Below are 17,028 nucleotides of genomic sequence, written 5' to 3' on the forward strand. Positions count from 1 at the left end.
TGCGTAAAAAATTGTTTAAATTTTTTTATATGGGAAGTTTCCAACCCACAGTTTTTGTAGCCAAAAGCTTGAAGACATGATTCAAATGCATCCCAAAGGCTCAGAGACCAGGTGGTGAATAAAAAAGGACCAAGATATTTGTTACTGTTTTTATTTTTTCCTTTTATTTTTTTAAGCCAGTCTTATGCTTTTGTGGAGCCTGACTCATGGTTTTTACATGTTTATAGTTGGTGATATACTACCACTTCCTCCTTACATTACCGAAGGAAATTTCTGTAGATAAGAAAGAGCAGCAGGATGATAGCAGATCTTAACATACAGATCCAGATCATCCTGCTGAGGAAAGATCCCCAGGGCTTGGAAGGCAACATGTGCACAGGCAAAAAAGGGTTGTTTCTATTGCACTGTTCTCCCTTCTTTTGTACAATGTGGATGCTGTAGCATTCAGCACAAATAAAGCCCTCTTCTGGTTATGGGCAATAAAGTAGAAATAAGCAGCAAAGCAGGGAATATGCTCTCTGTTGTACTGTGACTGATACTTCCATCCACTTATAATGTAATACAGCTAGGGCATTTTCCATAGTCCAGATGAGATCAGTCTCCCTAGAGCTGTGTTGTCTCTGCATGGTGGCTCTTGCCCCGGTGACTAAGATATCTCCCTTCCTACAATGTAGAGTGTGAGGCCTCAAATAAATGCCTACCACGAACTGTTGAATCTCCCATTCTATTCACCTTCCCCAACATGCTTTTCCAAGGGAGGGGATTCAGCTCAGATATACTATTCTGTGCACAATTCCTTAACAGCAAATCAGGCAAGAAGAGATATGCAATAGGTATGCATATATGGCACAAGATAGGATCCTAAAAACCAGTTTGCTTGTGCTTTTTGAAGGCCTCACTTGAGCATATGTGAGGCTTCAATGCAGGTATTCTGGACAAATAAAACATATTGGTGGATTTTATTTATATTTTGACAGTCTTGAAATAATACTAAATAAATAAAACTAACATAAACTGTAGCCTGAGGTCTTAGGCTACAGACGTGTTCATAAACAGTACAGACAACATAAAGACAGTTGCTACTCTGTGGGCGAGGCACACTTTTACATTCCAGAAAAGCAACAGCTAGGGAGTGAACCAAGGCTAAAGATATTGTCTTACAATTCTTAACCAAGTAGGAGGCAGGGCGATAGGGACACCAGCCCTGGGCTCCAATCTTGGAAGCTAGAACCAACTTCTAGTCAAAAAGTCTACATGACTTCAGTTACCCTGCTGAATACAATAAAGCCTTAGTATCAACAGTTAGAACATGAACATGGGAATAGTGAATCTAGTAACACATGTTATAAATGCAATTTACTGCCAAAAGAGGAGCAAGCTAGCTATTAATGAACCACTCATTGCTTCTAGGTACAACAGGGCATGAGCAAGTAATGTTCTCCCTTAGAGAAATCCCTACCACTGTCAGGCTCTGGGCCAAGGGTGTCAAACTCAAAAGAGTTGATGAACTTGATCTGGAGCATGGGACTTCTCACAGGGCAGCCAGCCTACCTCCAGATCCAGATGGTGGGGCTTCTTGTTATGGCTGTTGAGATGTTGGGTTGGCACCAGCTGCCAAGGAGTTAATGCCACTGCTCAACCCAGATTCAGTGGCTTTCTATGGCCTCTTAGAAAACTGAGATGGGTCCAGGTTCATACCTGGATCCAGATTTTGTGTACAGATAACATGCTGGAATCAAACTGATGACTTTTAAATAAATGCTTGACTGCCGAAAGTGAAGCTGCACTCTAATTCATTTGGAATGAAACAGTCATCTGAGCTGTCAGGGTAGCCAAAGCTGAGCTGAAATAATGAATGACACATCAACACCTGCTTAGAGCACTATAACAATAGAAAGAAAAACATAGTCTGTCTCCAAGTGCCAGCATTTCAGATTAGATCTTGAATTTAAATGGAAAAAGTTTGCACACATACACACACCCTTTTGTTCTGTCGCACATTTATGTGAAGAGAATAGCAACTGAGCTACTGACCTCCCAGGTGCTCTGGATTCCCTTTTAAAACAGAACTCCAAGTTCAGTCATTCTGGAAGTCCTAAAAACCTCTTTTTGTCCATAAATGTTTAGAATTAAGTTGATAGTGCTATCCAGTTTTCTTTCTTTGACTTTCTACTGACTCTACAACTCCCAATGTTTGTGGGCTTTTGCGTGGATTTTATGTTAAACTGGGCTGTTTCTCAGCCTGAGCTAATTTTTAAATCTGGTTGCCTGAAATGGAGGTTTCGTCTTGGAGTGAGTCCAAATATACTATCATGGATTTCTTACAGTGGGTAAGTCTTGGCAGAAGCTGGTGTAATCAAGGCCAACACTGAATCTGGCTCAGTCTGTCAACAAACACAGTATGTTTGGCAAAGCCTTGTCTAAGGGCTTGCTGGTATTGCTGTGTTAACTAGTTTGGGATTAGCAATGTGCAACCAATAGCCATGCCTGGTTCTCCATGAGAACAGAAGTCAGTTTTTGGGGAACACTCAAGTTATGCCTTTAGCTAATGCTGTCCTAAAGATGAGTATTGAAATACAAACTTAAATTGTTGCTCATTACATGGCAAACGAGGAAGCATGCTCAGGCTATTAAGGCACTATACTGGGTGTCAGGAGATATAGGTTCTATTCTAGCTTCTGCCACCGATTTCCTCTAACCTTGAGCAAGCCACTTATTTCTCAGACCTCAGTCTTCCCTTCAGTAAAAAGTGGATAATAATATCTCCTTTCATGCATCCTGGGTCTGCCCCATCTAATGTCTGGTTTTAGGGTCAAGGATAGACTCTTACTGCATTATATGTAATGCATTGGGGTATTGCTGAACTTGTTTGGACTTCTCAGTGCTACTGCAAGTGGGATGATGAATCGTGCTAATAATATATCTTAAGTATTTGTTAAAGTAGAGGCACCATTACATGTAGAGCAAATAATTTTCAATGATTAATTAATTACTAGACCTCTTATAATATGTTTGATTATGAAGTGCTTGCATCCCCCTCTTTGTGTTTGTTCAGCATCTAGTTTGATATGACTTCAATCCTTTTGGGAATTATTGCAACACAAATACATTAATAAAAGTGTTCACCTAAGGCCTAAAATCCAGTCAGCTTGTAATGTTTTGCCAGGATGCTCCACCCTAATGAAAACTTCAAGTGAGCTCATTCTGTCCTTCCTCAGAACATAGAAACTTCTCCTGAACCACTCAAAATTGGTGAAAGTTTTGCTGATTGTTTTAATTGCAGTAATATCAGGACCACTGTGTTCTAAGAAAGAAAAGGAAGAGGTGTTGCTTGGCTGAAGGAGAAAGAAAGAAATGAAGGCATCTCTTCTCTGTATCTCCCTTACAGCGGTGGTGCAAAGATCCCCTCAACAATTTATCATAAGAACTTTTTCCTTTTGAAGAAAAACATGTTTATTTAATTCCTATAGTAACACACTCCTGATAGTAAAATAAGAAAGTTCTAGAAAGAAAACTAGATTGCACTGCTAGGCTAGGGACAGAGATTCAAAAAGCCTGAGCCTGAACTGATTCAACCTTTGCAGGTTAGTCTAACCTGCCTAGGGTGAACTGGTTTCCAACCATACAGACAATCTCTCTGGATTGAGGAAATTCAGGCACATGCCTGCAGTGGCTCAGGCTAGAAACCGGGGGACACAGGAGCAGTCCTCCCTTCCCTTGCACAGAGTGGAGCTGAGGGGGCTGCGGCCAGGCCCCAGCAAGACTTTTGCAGTCAGTAGGGAGATTTGCCTGCACTATCCCCAGCTTTTCGCTGCTGGCTGCTCAAGGGGCGGGAGAGTTGTCAGCTCCCAGACCCTTGCTAGCACTCTGAGGCAAGGTGGGGGGAGGGAAAGGCGGGGTGCAGTGCATGCATCTGTCGATGATACGGAGCTTTTCAAATTCCCTCCCTGCTTGTCAGACTGTCTGCAGCAAACTGACAGGGGAGCTAGGTAGCCTGGAGCTGATTAGAGTATTTATCACAAAATTAGCAAAACAGTAGCCTCTCTCTCATTACTTGAAAGTCCCCATAGGAATGCATTGGGTTGACCTGGTGTCCGGAATTCCTGCCGCCTGGGCTTTAACTCCCAATCAAGTATGGAGGGTGCAGATAAAGCACCCGCACAACTACCAGGGCCCCCCCCACCAGCTTAAGCCTCGGAAAAGTGCCCCCCCACCCCGGCTTGGGTAAGCTTTTCTTAACCAGCTTACCCAAGTGACCTGTTAATTAGCTCCAAAAGCCCTGTCTCGATGAAATTGGAGATACACACATACAGGCACCTCTTGGCATTAGCTAGCACACCACATGCCTAGGGTCTGTGTGGCTGGGGTCTGTGCTGTGGGAGATGGGAGGGATTCCTGCTTCAGTAGGTGGGGGGGTAGGGTAGGGGGAATCCAGCAGACCCTGCTGTGTTTGCAGTCTCTGCCAGAGCCTTATATAGCGCTAGCATACCACGTGCTGACTGTGGTCCATGCTGTGTGAGAGGGGAGGAAGGGATCCCTGCTTAAGCAGCACGTGGTGAAAGGCGGGGGAGGGGAGAGGAGGGGAAGGGGGCACAGGAAAACCAGCAGACGCTGCTGTGTCTGCAAGTCTGTGCCAAAGGAGCTCTGCCCAGGGAGTAGGTGGAAGGGGCCAACCCTGCTGTGAAGCAGAGAGTCCTAGCGAGCCCAGAGAGCATGCTGGGATGCTGGGGTGTCTGGTTTATCTTAAACCAGCAAGGGGTCTGGGACAGACATTGCTTAAACCAGTCTGAGTCAAACCAGTTAAGTCTGATACTACATTCAACCAGGTTTATCTCAAACCAGTTTCAGCCATTTTCAGACTGGTTTATGTGCACTGAACATCTTCTCTGCAACAGGTTTAAACCAGTTTCTGATCACTTAAACCAGTTTGTGTGTAATGTCTGTCCCTAGCCCTAATGCAGAAGAATGGGGGAATTATGATACCCTGATTCCCTCTAATATTAAGTAATAACGTGTGGCCCTAGAATGCCAAATGAATATAGTTTTAACATGCAAGGGGCTGCAACAGAAGTGTTAATAATAAATAGACTGTCTTTAAATTGATTTCATGCAATTTTGTGGAAACCTACCAATTAAATTGTATTTAAACTATTGTATTCAAAGTCTACTTCCTTTTACTTCCATGTTAATTTTAGTTTTTAAAAAAATCCACGCATTAAAAAAAATTTCGTTTTCAAAAAATCCGTGGCATTTTCTGTTCTTTACAACCATGATGGGATTTAAAAATAACACTTTAAAATGTTTCCTGAATGTTATACATAGAGGGAAAGATTGCTCATCCCTTTATTACTACCAAACTGAAGTAAACAAAAGGCCAAGACCTTTGTGAAGTATCCAGAAATCAAGTAATTGCTTACTTGCTATCAATGACTACATAAAGAAACACTAGCCAAAAGGCCAGTCCATGGGTCAGTTGGAACGTAGATGTCTACAGGTTATATCTTCACTGCAGTATGATACAAATCACTTATACTAGAAGTTAGCCCCACTCCAGTGAGAGCAACCACGCTGCGCCATAACATTCAAGCAGCACATAGTGATGGGATTAGCTGCATAAGTAGCCACAGCCCCATTGTATTACTAGTTTGAGTTTCAACCCATACCCTTCAGTTGGTACCAGTTTAAAGCACTACCTGCCTTGACCTAGAAATTTGTTATGTGACCAAGAGTCCTATTATGGGCAGTGTTCATGGCATAGCAAGCTCATGGGCTAGGTACAGGCAGTCAAAAAGCCCGAGACTGAATCAATTCAGCCTTTGCAGGTTAGTTTAAACTGCACAAATGAAATTGAAACGGAAGTGAGCAGACATTTACCTTTGATTCAGGAATCCAGCCACATGCCTGCAAAGACTCAGACCGGAAGCCAGAGAGGGTGGGGGACACTAGACCATGGCTCTCTGGCTGTGTATTCACTTCCTCTTCAAGGTCTCTGGGATTTGCAGTCCAGAATTACAGCAGCAGGACTTTGCAGGGTTGTTCATCACTGCTTCTGTTGCACAAACTGCTAGTTTTGTGCCCCCGGAGGCTTGTCCAATTTATCTCAAGGAGAGAGTCACACACTCAAGCTGGGTCTAACTCGAGTTTATTGTTTGTAAACAGTTCGACAAAGGAGCTCAGTGCTCAAAGCAAAGTCGACCCCGAGCCGTGCCCGAGGTTCCATTTTTTATAGCTAACCTGAACAATAGATTCCAGCGTGGCAATTTGTAATTGGTTATATTTTTCTGCAAAGTTTAGTACATGCGTAGTCTTAAAACAGAAATGCGGCAAAGGCCTGCCGCATGCGCAGTTCTGAACTGTGGGCCCCTTATTAACCTCGTGTCTTGGTGTATTCTAGGGCAATGAGCGAGTATGATGTCTACAAAATGTATGTTTAAAGCAAGCATTAATCTATGTGTTCTAACAAGAAGCCTTGAATCTTATCACAAAGCGAGCGTTGCCTGGACTGTTTCTTATTATGACACTGCTTATCTACTGCAGGAGGAAAGAAGAAACAGCTCACAGTTCAGCTGTGAGGCCCTGTATAGTGAGAATAAGGGATCATGAGACATTTTTATCATACTTCTTCCTGCTTCCAGGCCCCTCTGAGATTTGTAGTCCACAGTTACAACCAGCAGTACGTTTTAATGGGGGGACAGGTGTTTAGCTTCCCCACCCCCCCAGATGGGGTTTGCTGGGGGTGGGGGAGCAGGGGGCATAGATTGGGCTGATTCCCATAGATTGGGCATAGATTGGGCTTGCCCCCGCCCCCCTCACCCCTTTGTCAGCTAGCCCTCACTGCTCCAGCTGGGAAGCAGAGGGGCAGGGCCAGCCCTGCTCTCTGGAGTAGACAGCACAACCCAGCCCAGGGCTGGAAAGCATGCTGGGGGACTCTGATTTAACTTGAATCAGGAACGGGTCTGGGACAGTAGTTTCATAAACTGGTTTGACCCAAATCAGTTAAGTCTGATACTACATTCAACCAGGTTTATCTTAAACCAGTTTCAGCCATTTTGAAACTGGATTATGTGCACTGAGGTTCTGTTCTGTTACAAGTTTAAACCAGTTTCTGATCACTTCAACCAGTTTACATGTAACTGCGGTCCCTACCCATGGTGTACATCCAGATGAATATTATGGTTGTCACCCCCATCCCCCAGATTTCCCAGAATCTGATACTTTGTGCTATCCTGGGTTGCCAGACTACTCAGAAGAAGTTGCAACTTCTTGTATGTTGGGAATATAATTTACCAGGGACTGTACCTCCATATTCAAAATAGAATGAGGTGACGGTTATAGTATGGTACTTTTAGGTAGGGTAGAAAGAATTTTCAGTTAACACTGCTGTGAAAGGGAATCGAGGGAAATTAGCACTTTGAATGATGCTTTGACAGAACACCAATGGCACCTGTCAAGTTGTTAAAGAGAATTTTCCATTTAGGTAAACTGGAGGTGTCCTTAACTATAAAGGAAGTTTGCTAGTTTGCTACAGCTCTAATGCAGTCTGATGTGCCACAGTAACTAAGGTGTTTTATTTTTCTCTCTCCCCTCTCCAGTTGAAGTTATCCAATCTATGGATGTAAGCAGAGGCAATGGATATAAACTGAATGCACTATGCAAATTTTGTGATGTTAAGGTGACCACCTGCTCAAACAAAGGTCAATGCAATAGCAACTGCAACATCACTTCCATCTGTGAAAATGACAGTGAAGTCTGTGCGGCTGTATGGTAAGTTCATTTTTTGTGCAGCCAAGTATCCACTTTTCTAACTATTTAGAATTTTCCCTTATTGTCAAGATATTCAAACCCTCTTTTGGAACATGTACTCCAAATACTATCACCATAACATGCTGTATGCTCTAGCCTCTGACTCATAACTTTGCTCAGCAGGCTGAAGGGTGCTTGAAGTTAACAAAAATTCTGATATGCAATGTGTTTTTTTAAATAGTTCTGTTTCAACTACATGCTTTTGTTAAAAGAATTGCGTTTTTTCCTCAGACCATCAAACTGAGTCTATCCACAGCACTCTGACAGTAGAAACAAATTTAAGACAGAGAGAATTTCATGGTAGTATTAGTTTATGTGAATGAAGGGGCGTAACTGTATTTCAAGTCAATCATTAAACAGGAAACTAACCCTATCATTTGTATAATACACATCGATCATGAAAGCCTTACATGCCATGTGTGTTTGGAGGTGCTTTTCCTGTGTAAGGGATGGGGAAAGGATTCTTTTATTTTATATGCTACCTCTTGTTTATATGTAGTTTTTTGGAGACCCTATGACTTCTACCTGGGACAGAAGAAAGCTTGGACATGTACAAATTAATGACTTGTGAAGCATTACTGAAGAGCTTATTGAATCTAAGCTTACATTCCAGTCTGAAAATGATCAGGTTCTTCCTTTTGTATACACATTAAGCCAGCCTTGGCAATGAAAATCTTTCAGCTCCTAGCCAGACAGGGGCAGAAGCATGAAGTCATGGGTTTTTTCATTCATTTACATTTAAATGGATGTTAACTCTGGGGTCTAATTAGGACCAATTATGTGAAAGTGCACTTGATCAATCCATTGATGAATTTGTTATATTTGTACACTTGAAAGGCTGTCCAGTGTGAATGAACATGGTTACTTGAAACGTCAAAACAGTCCAGCGTACTATTCAGTCTTAGTGCCCCTGAATAATACGTGTGTAATTAATTACTGACTGCTACAAAGTTAACATAATGCAGTTGGAGAGATTCTCTGGATTTTTTTACTGAACGTCTGTCCAAAAGACAAGCCAGTTCGTGAGTTCTAGTTCGTGAGTTCTTATTCCACACTTTGCATCTTACATGAAAGGTAGGCAAAAAAAGGTAGGCAAAAAAAACACACACACACACACAAACAGGAAAAAAATAGAAGGTATAGGTCAGTTTTGTAATTCCTGTTTTCTACCAGTTTCATACTTTTAAAGAAACATGCTCATGCTTAATCATATGATCATTGCAGATATTAAATGTAAAAAGAAAAAAAGCTAATTCCAAAAATTCCACAGACTTCAAGAAACTCTTTTCCCTTCTATAATTTGCTACATATTTTTTACTGTCTAGGATTGTAACCACAGATGCCAAAAACTCAGGAGTGGGAGGAGAGCAAAGGAATCTCCTAATCACAAGCTTATGCGTACCATCTACTGAGGGTCCATTGTCCTTAGGTAAAATGCGTTAGGTTCTAGAAATAGGAACTGGGCAAATCTAGGTGCCACTGAAAAGGTTTAGCTAAAAAGATGTCTTACCCTTGCCTCAACCCTGAACCAAAAATATTCTGAGATGAAAAGCAGGTCAGTCTACCTTTAGTTTGAGTTATTTGGGGTGAGATTTTCAGAAGCAGTGTGCGCTGGCCTAGCCACCCTCATTGAAGTCTAGTAGCGCTGCTGCATGTAAACCCTCACTGTGGAAAAGGCTAAATTTACTACATATGCAGGAAATCAGTTCCTCTTAAGACACTTTCTGGGTGAAACTCATCTGTTCTTGTTATACAGTAGTCATCTTTGTAGTTTGTAATTCTTCTTTTAAATTTTAGGAGACAGAATGATGAAAATGTAACTTTAGAAACAATATGCCATGATCCCAAAAAGCCACTCTATGGCTATCATTTAGAAGACTACAACTCAAAAAAATGTTTGATGAGAGAAAAGAAGGCAGAAGGAGGATTGATGTATATGTGCTCCTGCAAAGATGAAGAATGCAATGATGTGCCCATTTTTTCAGATGGTAAGCTTTTTTTTCCCCCTTCTATCCACTCCTACTTCTGGGCAAAATATGGGATTTTTCTTTCAGGCTTCCTGTAGCCCAGAACATCCTGTTGGAGATCTCTGCTCATCTCCTCCACTGAGAAGGAGGAAAGTCAAGAAAACAATACATTTCTTTCAATATTATTATGAGTTTAGAGTTCCCAGAGGTTCGCTACCAATACTTAAGCTGAATGCCTTCAGGTTCAAATCTAATGCATCCAGTGAGAGGATTTATGTTTTTAATGTGCCCATAAGTTCATTCTTAATGAAATGGTTGAATTTCCAGTAATCATTACTTTGTCCATTACGTCCATAACCCATTTCACAGATAATTAAGTAATTCTTATTATTAATATTTTCAATTAATTTCACTTTTTTTCTATGTGTACATTTTTTTTATTTTTCCTTGCATATTTGCTATTTAAAATTGCTCCAAATTTGAATGTTTGGTATTTATAATCCAAAATTTCAGTGTGTGTCATGTCACCTGATGGGGGAAAGGGAGCTTGCTTATTGAGTTTGAAGGATCTCTACTAAATGCCATTGTCAGGCAGAGGATCAGGGGTCAGAAAAGGTGGGTGTGTGCCACCTGGTCCTTTCACAAGGGCTAGGTAAGAACCCACAAAAAGTCACTCCTACAGGTGCGTTTCCAATGAGGACAGGAAGAAACATGCCAAGCTCCACCGTACAAGGCATTGTCTTGTGCTGCTGAGTCTTCACACCACATGGGTCCTGCCTCTATTATCTTATCATCCTGTCTCTTTGGTGCTCATGTAGGGTACTTTAGCTCTGCACTACTCCCATTTCAAGGACGATTCTATAGTGAAAATAGAATCGTCCAGAGATTTTTTTTATTTCTGATGGGGAAGTCTTGATGCCTAAAGATATTTTGGTCCCTTCTGAGTCATACCACCTATCTGTCTGTCTGTCTTTCCCGCTTCCAAATGACTTTTTTTCTTCTCTCAAACCCCTAACCTCTTTGAAACAGTTCTGGCACTTGGCACAAGTTATGTGCCTTGAAAGTCAAAACTCCATTGCTAAAGCGCTATGTTCGTGTAACGGTACTCCTGACATACCATACCACACAACAGACTAATAATACTATGGAAATGACTGAAGGGTCACTTGCCACATCTAAGGACTTGTATATGGTAGAAATGTGTACTATCTTAGCCTAGTTGATTAAAATAATGAAGCTAGTACAAAATCTACATTGAACTAGTACAGAAGGCTACATTTTGCCTTTAATAAAGCACATTTTTAAATTGGTTTGTGTTGAGTAGGAACAAGCTTAATCCAACATAAAATAAAGCCCTCCTAAACCCAAATAGCAGTGTCTAAAGGCAGGTTTGTACCAGTTTCGTTTGGTTTAGGTTTGTGTATGGAAAAGGCTTCCAGGTGCTTGGCAACAGAGAATCAAACCCCTAATCTGCTTCAGGATTGCCAGTAAATATTGTGCTAGTTCTTGAATGTGAAAAAAGAACTGGAGTAGTGTTTGTGATACCTAACACTGTGTGCACAGGTGCGCATGTGCACACGCATACACATGCCCCATTTATTTTCTCCCTTACTAGACAAACAGGCTTCAAGCTTCCCATCACTGACTGTCAAGTCTGGGGCATAGTCTCTTTCAGATATGCCTGAGGCTTTCTGGGACTTGCTTTGTGCAGGTGTACTCCATGTGAGTGCTGTGTGCAGTACACTGAATTATCATGTTGCATGTATTCCTCTGATACAGGCATTAAGGACTGTATTTGAATTTCTGGAAAAGAATCAATAAGGACCCAAATCCTTCAATACTTGGTATCTTGGTATACCAAATCCTGCAATACTTGGTATCTTTACTCATGTAAATAATGTAGTCATTTAAGTAACTATTCTTATGCAGTAAGGGATGCAGATTCATGGTCTAAACTGTCTTGATTTAATTACAGTGAATGTGTTCCCAGTGAAAAGATCCAACCATTTTACCATCTCTCAGGTGTCAAGGTTTTCTAAGTAAAGCCAGCTACACCCTTATGGATGTTGTCTAATCTGGTGTTGAATTACTCATGTTATAGTTGCTAGATAGCTTAATATAATTGGCATGTCAAATGTGTCTTCTGCGTTAATGTTTATGGCAATCATTCCATAAATCCAGTGTTATCTAATTTACACTGCGTCCCCTTTCCACTGCCAGATTAGTGTGAAAGAAGGCTTTGTATAAACATAGACCTGGTCTTTTTTTAACTCTAATTTCTTTTACACTCTAGGATTGGTTAGGTTCTCTCTAGGTAGAGTCTCTTGTGAGTATGGGAGAAGTGCATTGCCATTATGCCTAACCTCTGAGTAGTCCAGCTGAAAAATAAAGCAACACAAATTTTCAATTTGTAACATTTCCAGTCCATTCACAAACACAAACATTGACTCCAAAGAGAAAAAAAAATGGAGGTTTTGTCATTCCTTTTCTTTTTTTTTTTAATTGTAGAGGGTTAGTGTTTCTTTTTAAATGAAAACAGCTCCTTTGGGTTGCTTGCCTGGTTAGCCATGGCAGGAAGACAAACGATTTTTACAGTATCAGACATGCGGTTTCCTGTCTGTGTTTAACTTTGAGCAGAACATCACAGCCAGCTGGTCCACTGCTCCTCCAGACAACTAGATAATAGCCTGTAATAATTTTGCCATTGGAATGACTGTCATGCAGATCCGTTCTGTACATTGTTCTTGTCTTTTCCCCCACTGCTTTGTCTTGTACAACAGAGCACAGATTTTGCTATGCCTTTACATATCTTTCTTTTTCATGAGATCATGATAATGCATAGCCTTCTAAGAGCTGATCCAAAGCTGATTGAAATCAATGGAATAAAATGGTATAGAATTTATTTAAATGTTATTCACAGAAATAAAAGTAATGGAATAGATGATAAAAGAGCATACTAACACAATATTTCACTGTCAATATTTCTTCTGTTTACCTGCTGCTGAAAACTGCATACTTAGCACAGAAGTATGGTCATACTAGTTCTGAAAGACGATCTGGATTTATTTCCTCTCCTAAAAAAAATCTGTTTCTGAAACACGAGTCAAAACATCGAAGGCAGCAGCAGGTTCTACTATCCATAAGAGGGTAGTCACTATACACGTGCTCTGGGGTGGAGTGGGGCGCTTTAATTAAAGCGCCTGCAGCATCATGTGTATTCAGCATCCCATACTTCAGAATGGCAGCGGGGGAGCTTTAACTAAAGCTCATTCAACGAGCTTCAGTTAAAGTGCCCCTACTGCCATTTTGAAACATGGGGACACTGAATGCACATGATGCAGAGGCTGCTGGAGTGTGCTAATTAGTACAGCAGCAGTCTCGAAGCAGAGCACCGTCACGTGTATAGGTGCCCTAAGTTCCAGTGAATCACAGCAAAAGACTCTTGCTTGAAAATTAGTTGGCTTATAGATCTTTTGCCCTTTGTCTGTGTCTTATAGTAAAAGGCTAGCCTCCTTTTATGGTCTTTAAATAATGCTCCATATTTAGACATGAAAATCTAAAGACTGTGGGTAGTGGGAGGTACTATAACTCACTCAAGCATGGATTTGAAAATATTTGAAGTGGGCAAAACCAGATCAAATGCCTAGTTCTTTTGTGGACTGTATTCAATTTGCCAATCTGTAAAATAAACAAAACTCACTGAAACCAGACATGTGCCTAACTAGACATATAATTCTGCTCCTGCGTGGTGCTTCTGGCCCTGATTTTGAACATTTCCACTCCAATTTATATTTGAAGAGTTGGTCTGAAGGCTGTTTTTTTATGTGTATACTTACTCAAAACAAAGTTGTACAGCGCAGTGGAAGGAAAAGAATCAAGGGGGGAGCAGGTTAACCACTAGGAAGCTTTTAGTGTGTTCATTCAGTTCATATTCTTTTGAGCCATAAAGTTGTGGTGGAAAAATGTCTTCAAAAAGCAAAAGTCTATTTTGACCTACTTTATTATTTATTTAACTAATTTCTGCATTACCAGAAGTAAACCCAAAGAGCAAAAACACTGGAAAAGACTGCCCAACTTCTGTTTCCTAGCCAACTCTTTTTGATGATGATGGATCCAGGGTGCAGTCCTGTTCTTCTGGAAGAGGGAGTTTTTCTGTTGAGCTCAGGAGGAGCCACATTAGGCCACCAGGGTTTTATCCTGGTACACACTAGTTATGTCTTATGGCACTGCACATCATAATAACTCATTCTGTAATCTTTCCAGGCAACATTTGCACTTGCCATCCCACAATTTTAAACTTGTCTGAAAAGTCTCTCTAATGATTTGCACAAATCCAGACTTCATTCACCCAGGCTTCTTTTCAAAGCTGCCCCTCCTCTCCATTCATTTTGCCAGCCCCCACCATCAACTGTATGACAAATGCTATAAAGTGGCAGAATGTAATATTTCTGTCTGTTGTATCAGAGCCCTAAACTAAAATTGCTGATGGAGAGCTAATCTTAAAAGAGCCTTGAGGGTTATCTAATGCATTGTTCATGTAACACCAGGATCTGTGTTTTCTTGGAGTAGGAGCTCATTCTGCAGAGAATTCTCTTCCCTTCTCCCCAAAACGTTGTACTTAACCTCTCTTCCCCATGAGATGACTGATCTCTGTTTCTCTTTCCCACTTTTTCTGTCTCTGTCTCTCTCTGTCTGTCTCTCTCACTCCCTGTCTCCTGCAGAAGAAGTTAGAGACTAGTCTGGAGTCCCTCAGAAGGACTCTCTCCCCTGTGTACCTTTGCAGGCTCATTCTGATTCAGTGGCTTGGTTCCCTATGAAATAATGCCCGTGACATTGTACACTGCATCTGAAAAATCAGAGCATTCAGTGACATGCTGTTGCATATTACCATTTTATTAGGTACAGGGATTATCATGGGCCTCAGATTTGACCGAGAGTAAAAATGCTAACAGACCGCTGATTTGGACTGTGTTCCTAGCTCAGTTTCTTCTGTGCATTTCATTTTGGGTTTACATTTTGATGACTACTTTTCCTTGCCCAGCTAAAAAACCTCATGTGCTCTGTCTGAACTTCTGTGAGGTTCTTCGTCTTGCTTCAGGCTTCAGTGGGAATATTCAGGTAGAACCTGTTTGTTCCACCGTGTGCCACAAGATTAGATCATTGTTTCAGTCATACCAAACCTGTGTTGTCATACTATGGAAGAAACTTTTAGTGTCAATCAGGCATAAACTCAGACCTTTGATTTTCAAACTGAGTCATCTGAGCAATTGCTTTGAAACAGACTTCCAACCTCAGTATTAGAGCTGGCCAAATTATTTGTTAATGAGCAGTATCTTAGGATAATATAGCTATTTGAGTTTTTTTCCTTCAGTTCTATCTCTAATGATCTTTGAATTGATCATCATTTCCCCAAACTTGTTCATTAATTTGTAGCTGTTTCTTGACTCATTTGTTTGAACAAATTAAAGCCAGTAGATTATCTCTGAGTAGTGAATACTGTGATTATCTGTTGTATGTGATTTGTTCACTTGGATGACATGGTAACGTTTGTTTTCTGATTTGACTGACCTAAGGTATATAAAGAGAATGCATGCCTGAAAAATGTGCTGTCTCCCACAGGGTATACAGGGACTTAATGAAAATAATTTAAAATTCCCTAAGCCTCTGATATTCTGTCTTTTAGGCTAAGTATGGACATTTGGGGAAGTTAAATCAGGTTTAAAATGACTGCCCAATTTAAATTTAGCTTGTCCCGGTGCTGACCTTACACTTAAAGGCTCGGTCTCAGTGACCAGCAACCAGTCTAAACCTGTAACTGTACAGAAGTTCCATGCACCCAAACCAGTATAAAACTGCAGAACCTAGTTTAAGATAAACCTAGATCTATGTAGTATCAGACTCATTTGATTTAGGTCAAACCCAAGCATGGAAGTCCTATCTACTTTACGTGCTCAGCCCTGGGGCTGGGAAAACCCAGTCACTGGCTCTAGCCCTAGGGCTGTTCTTTTCACCCCCTTCACTCCTCTTCCCCACACACACATACACCAAGCTATTTTTTGCCCCCTCATCCCTTGCTCTCCCCCCCACCCCATGTTCAGACCAGCCAGCCCTCTCAACCCCCATCCCACAAGCTGCTCTGGGTACAGCCACTTTTATCAGCATTTGCTGCTGCCAGAACTGAGCAAGTAGGTCTTGATGGGAGAGATGGGAGTGTAGGTTTGCTAGTGTAGGTCAGGAAGCTAAAAGTAGCCCCTGATTCCCCCAAGGCCTCCCAAGGACCCTGTGAGCTGCCCTGATCCTACCAGACACTCCTGGACCCCAGAAAAACCCTGTGGATCTTGCCTACACCCAACCCCTCGTGGGTTACCTTTGTGCCCCCACCACCTGCGGGTCATTCCTGTCCCCCCACCCCACCTAAGGGTCATGCCTCCCCCTCCACCCTGAACAACATGTTGGGGGGGCACGGCAACCGCCTGCAGGCATTGGCAGTGGTGTTGGTGGTGGGAGGCATGGCAGCGGGGAGCCCCTGCAGGCAGCCACGGCAGTGTCATCAGCAGGGGGAGGCCGAGCAGGAAGCTCCTGCAGGTGGCCACAGCAGTATCGGTGGTGAGGTGGGTGGCAAGCACCAATCAGTGGTCAGCGACCACCTGCAGGTGCTACTGGTAGCAGCAGTGGCAGCCAGCAGTGATCAAGGACTGTGTGGGTGTTGGCGGCAGAGGCAGGGGGGTGGTGAGCAGTGACTGCCCACAGGTGCTGCTGGCAGCAGCGGCAGCACTTTTCACGGGGTGCACTGCCAATCTCAGGGGGTGCCCGTGCACCCACATGCACCCCCTATGCATCACCAGTGCCCTCCAGAAAACATCACCTTAGCATCCTACTGAAAGCAGCAGCACTTAGTGTGAGTCTCAGAACTGTTTTTTTGTATGGCATAAATCAGACAGACATGCTGCCTCACCTGATATAGGGCAGCCATTTTGAACTGAGTTAACCTCCCCCTAACGCCCCCTGGGCTGGGGACAGAAGTTACACATAAACCGGTTTAATTAATCAGAAACTGATTTAAAGGTCTAACAGAACACACTTTGACACTGTCTCTCACCCCATCCTCATCAATAAATTAAGTGACTGCGGCATTGATGCCTGCACAGTTGGATGGGTAAAAAATTGGCTGATGGGGTGCACCCAGAGAGTAGTGGTGGACGGGTTGTACTCAACCTGGTGAGATGTGAGCAGTGGGGTACCCCAGGGCTCAGTCCTC

General features: G+C 42.2%; 1 protein-coding gene across 1 annotated transcript in view; it reads left to right on the forward strand.

The window, feature by feature from the left end:
* Positions 1-7,592: 7,592 nt before the first annotated feature.
* TGFBR2 (transforming growth factor beta receptor 2) overlaps positions 7,593-17,028 on the forward strand; it is a 37,397-nt gene continuing 27,961 nt past the window's right edge. The window contains exons 1-2 of the mRNA XM_006030202.3: positions 7,593-7,764; positions 9,601-9,791. Coding sequence (XP_006030264.1) covers positions 7,610-7,764; positions 9,601-9,791 — 346 coding nt within the window. The 5' untranslated portion in view covers positions 7,593-7,609. The remainder of the gene's footprint in view (positions 7,765-9,600; positions 9,792-17,028) is intronic.

The sequence above is a fragment of the Alligator sinensis genome, unplaced genomic scaffold, assembly GCF_000455745.1.
Source record: "Alligator sinensis unplaced genomic scaffold, ASM45574v1 scaffold181_2, whole genome shotgun sequence".
In the NCBI taxonomy this organism is placed as follows: domain Eukaryota; kingdom Metazoa; phylum Chordata; order Crocodylia; family Alligatoridae; genus Alligator; species Alligator sinensis.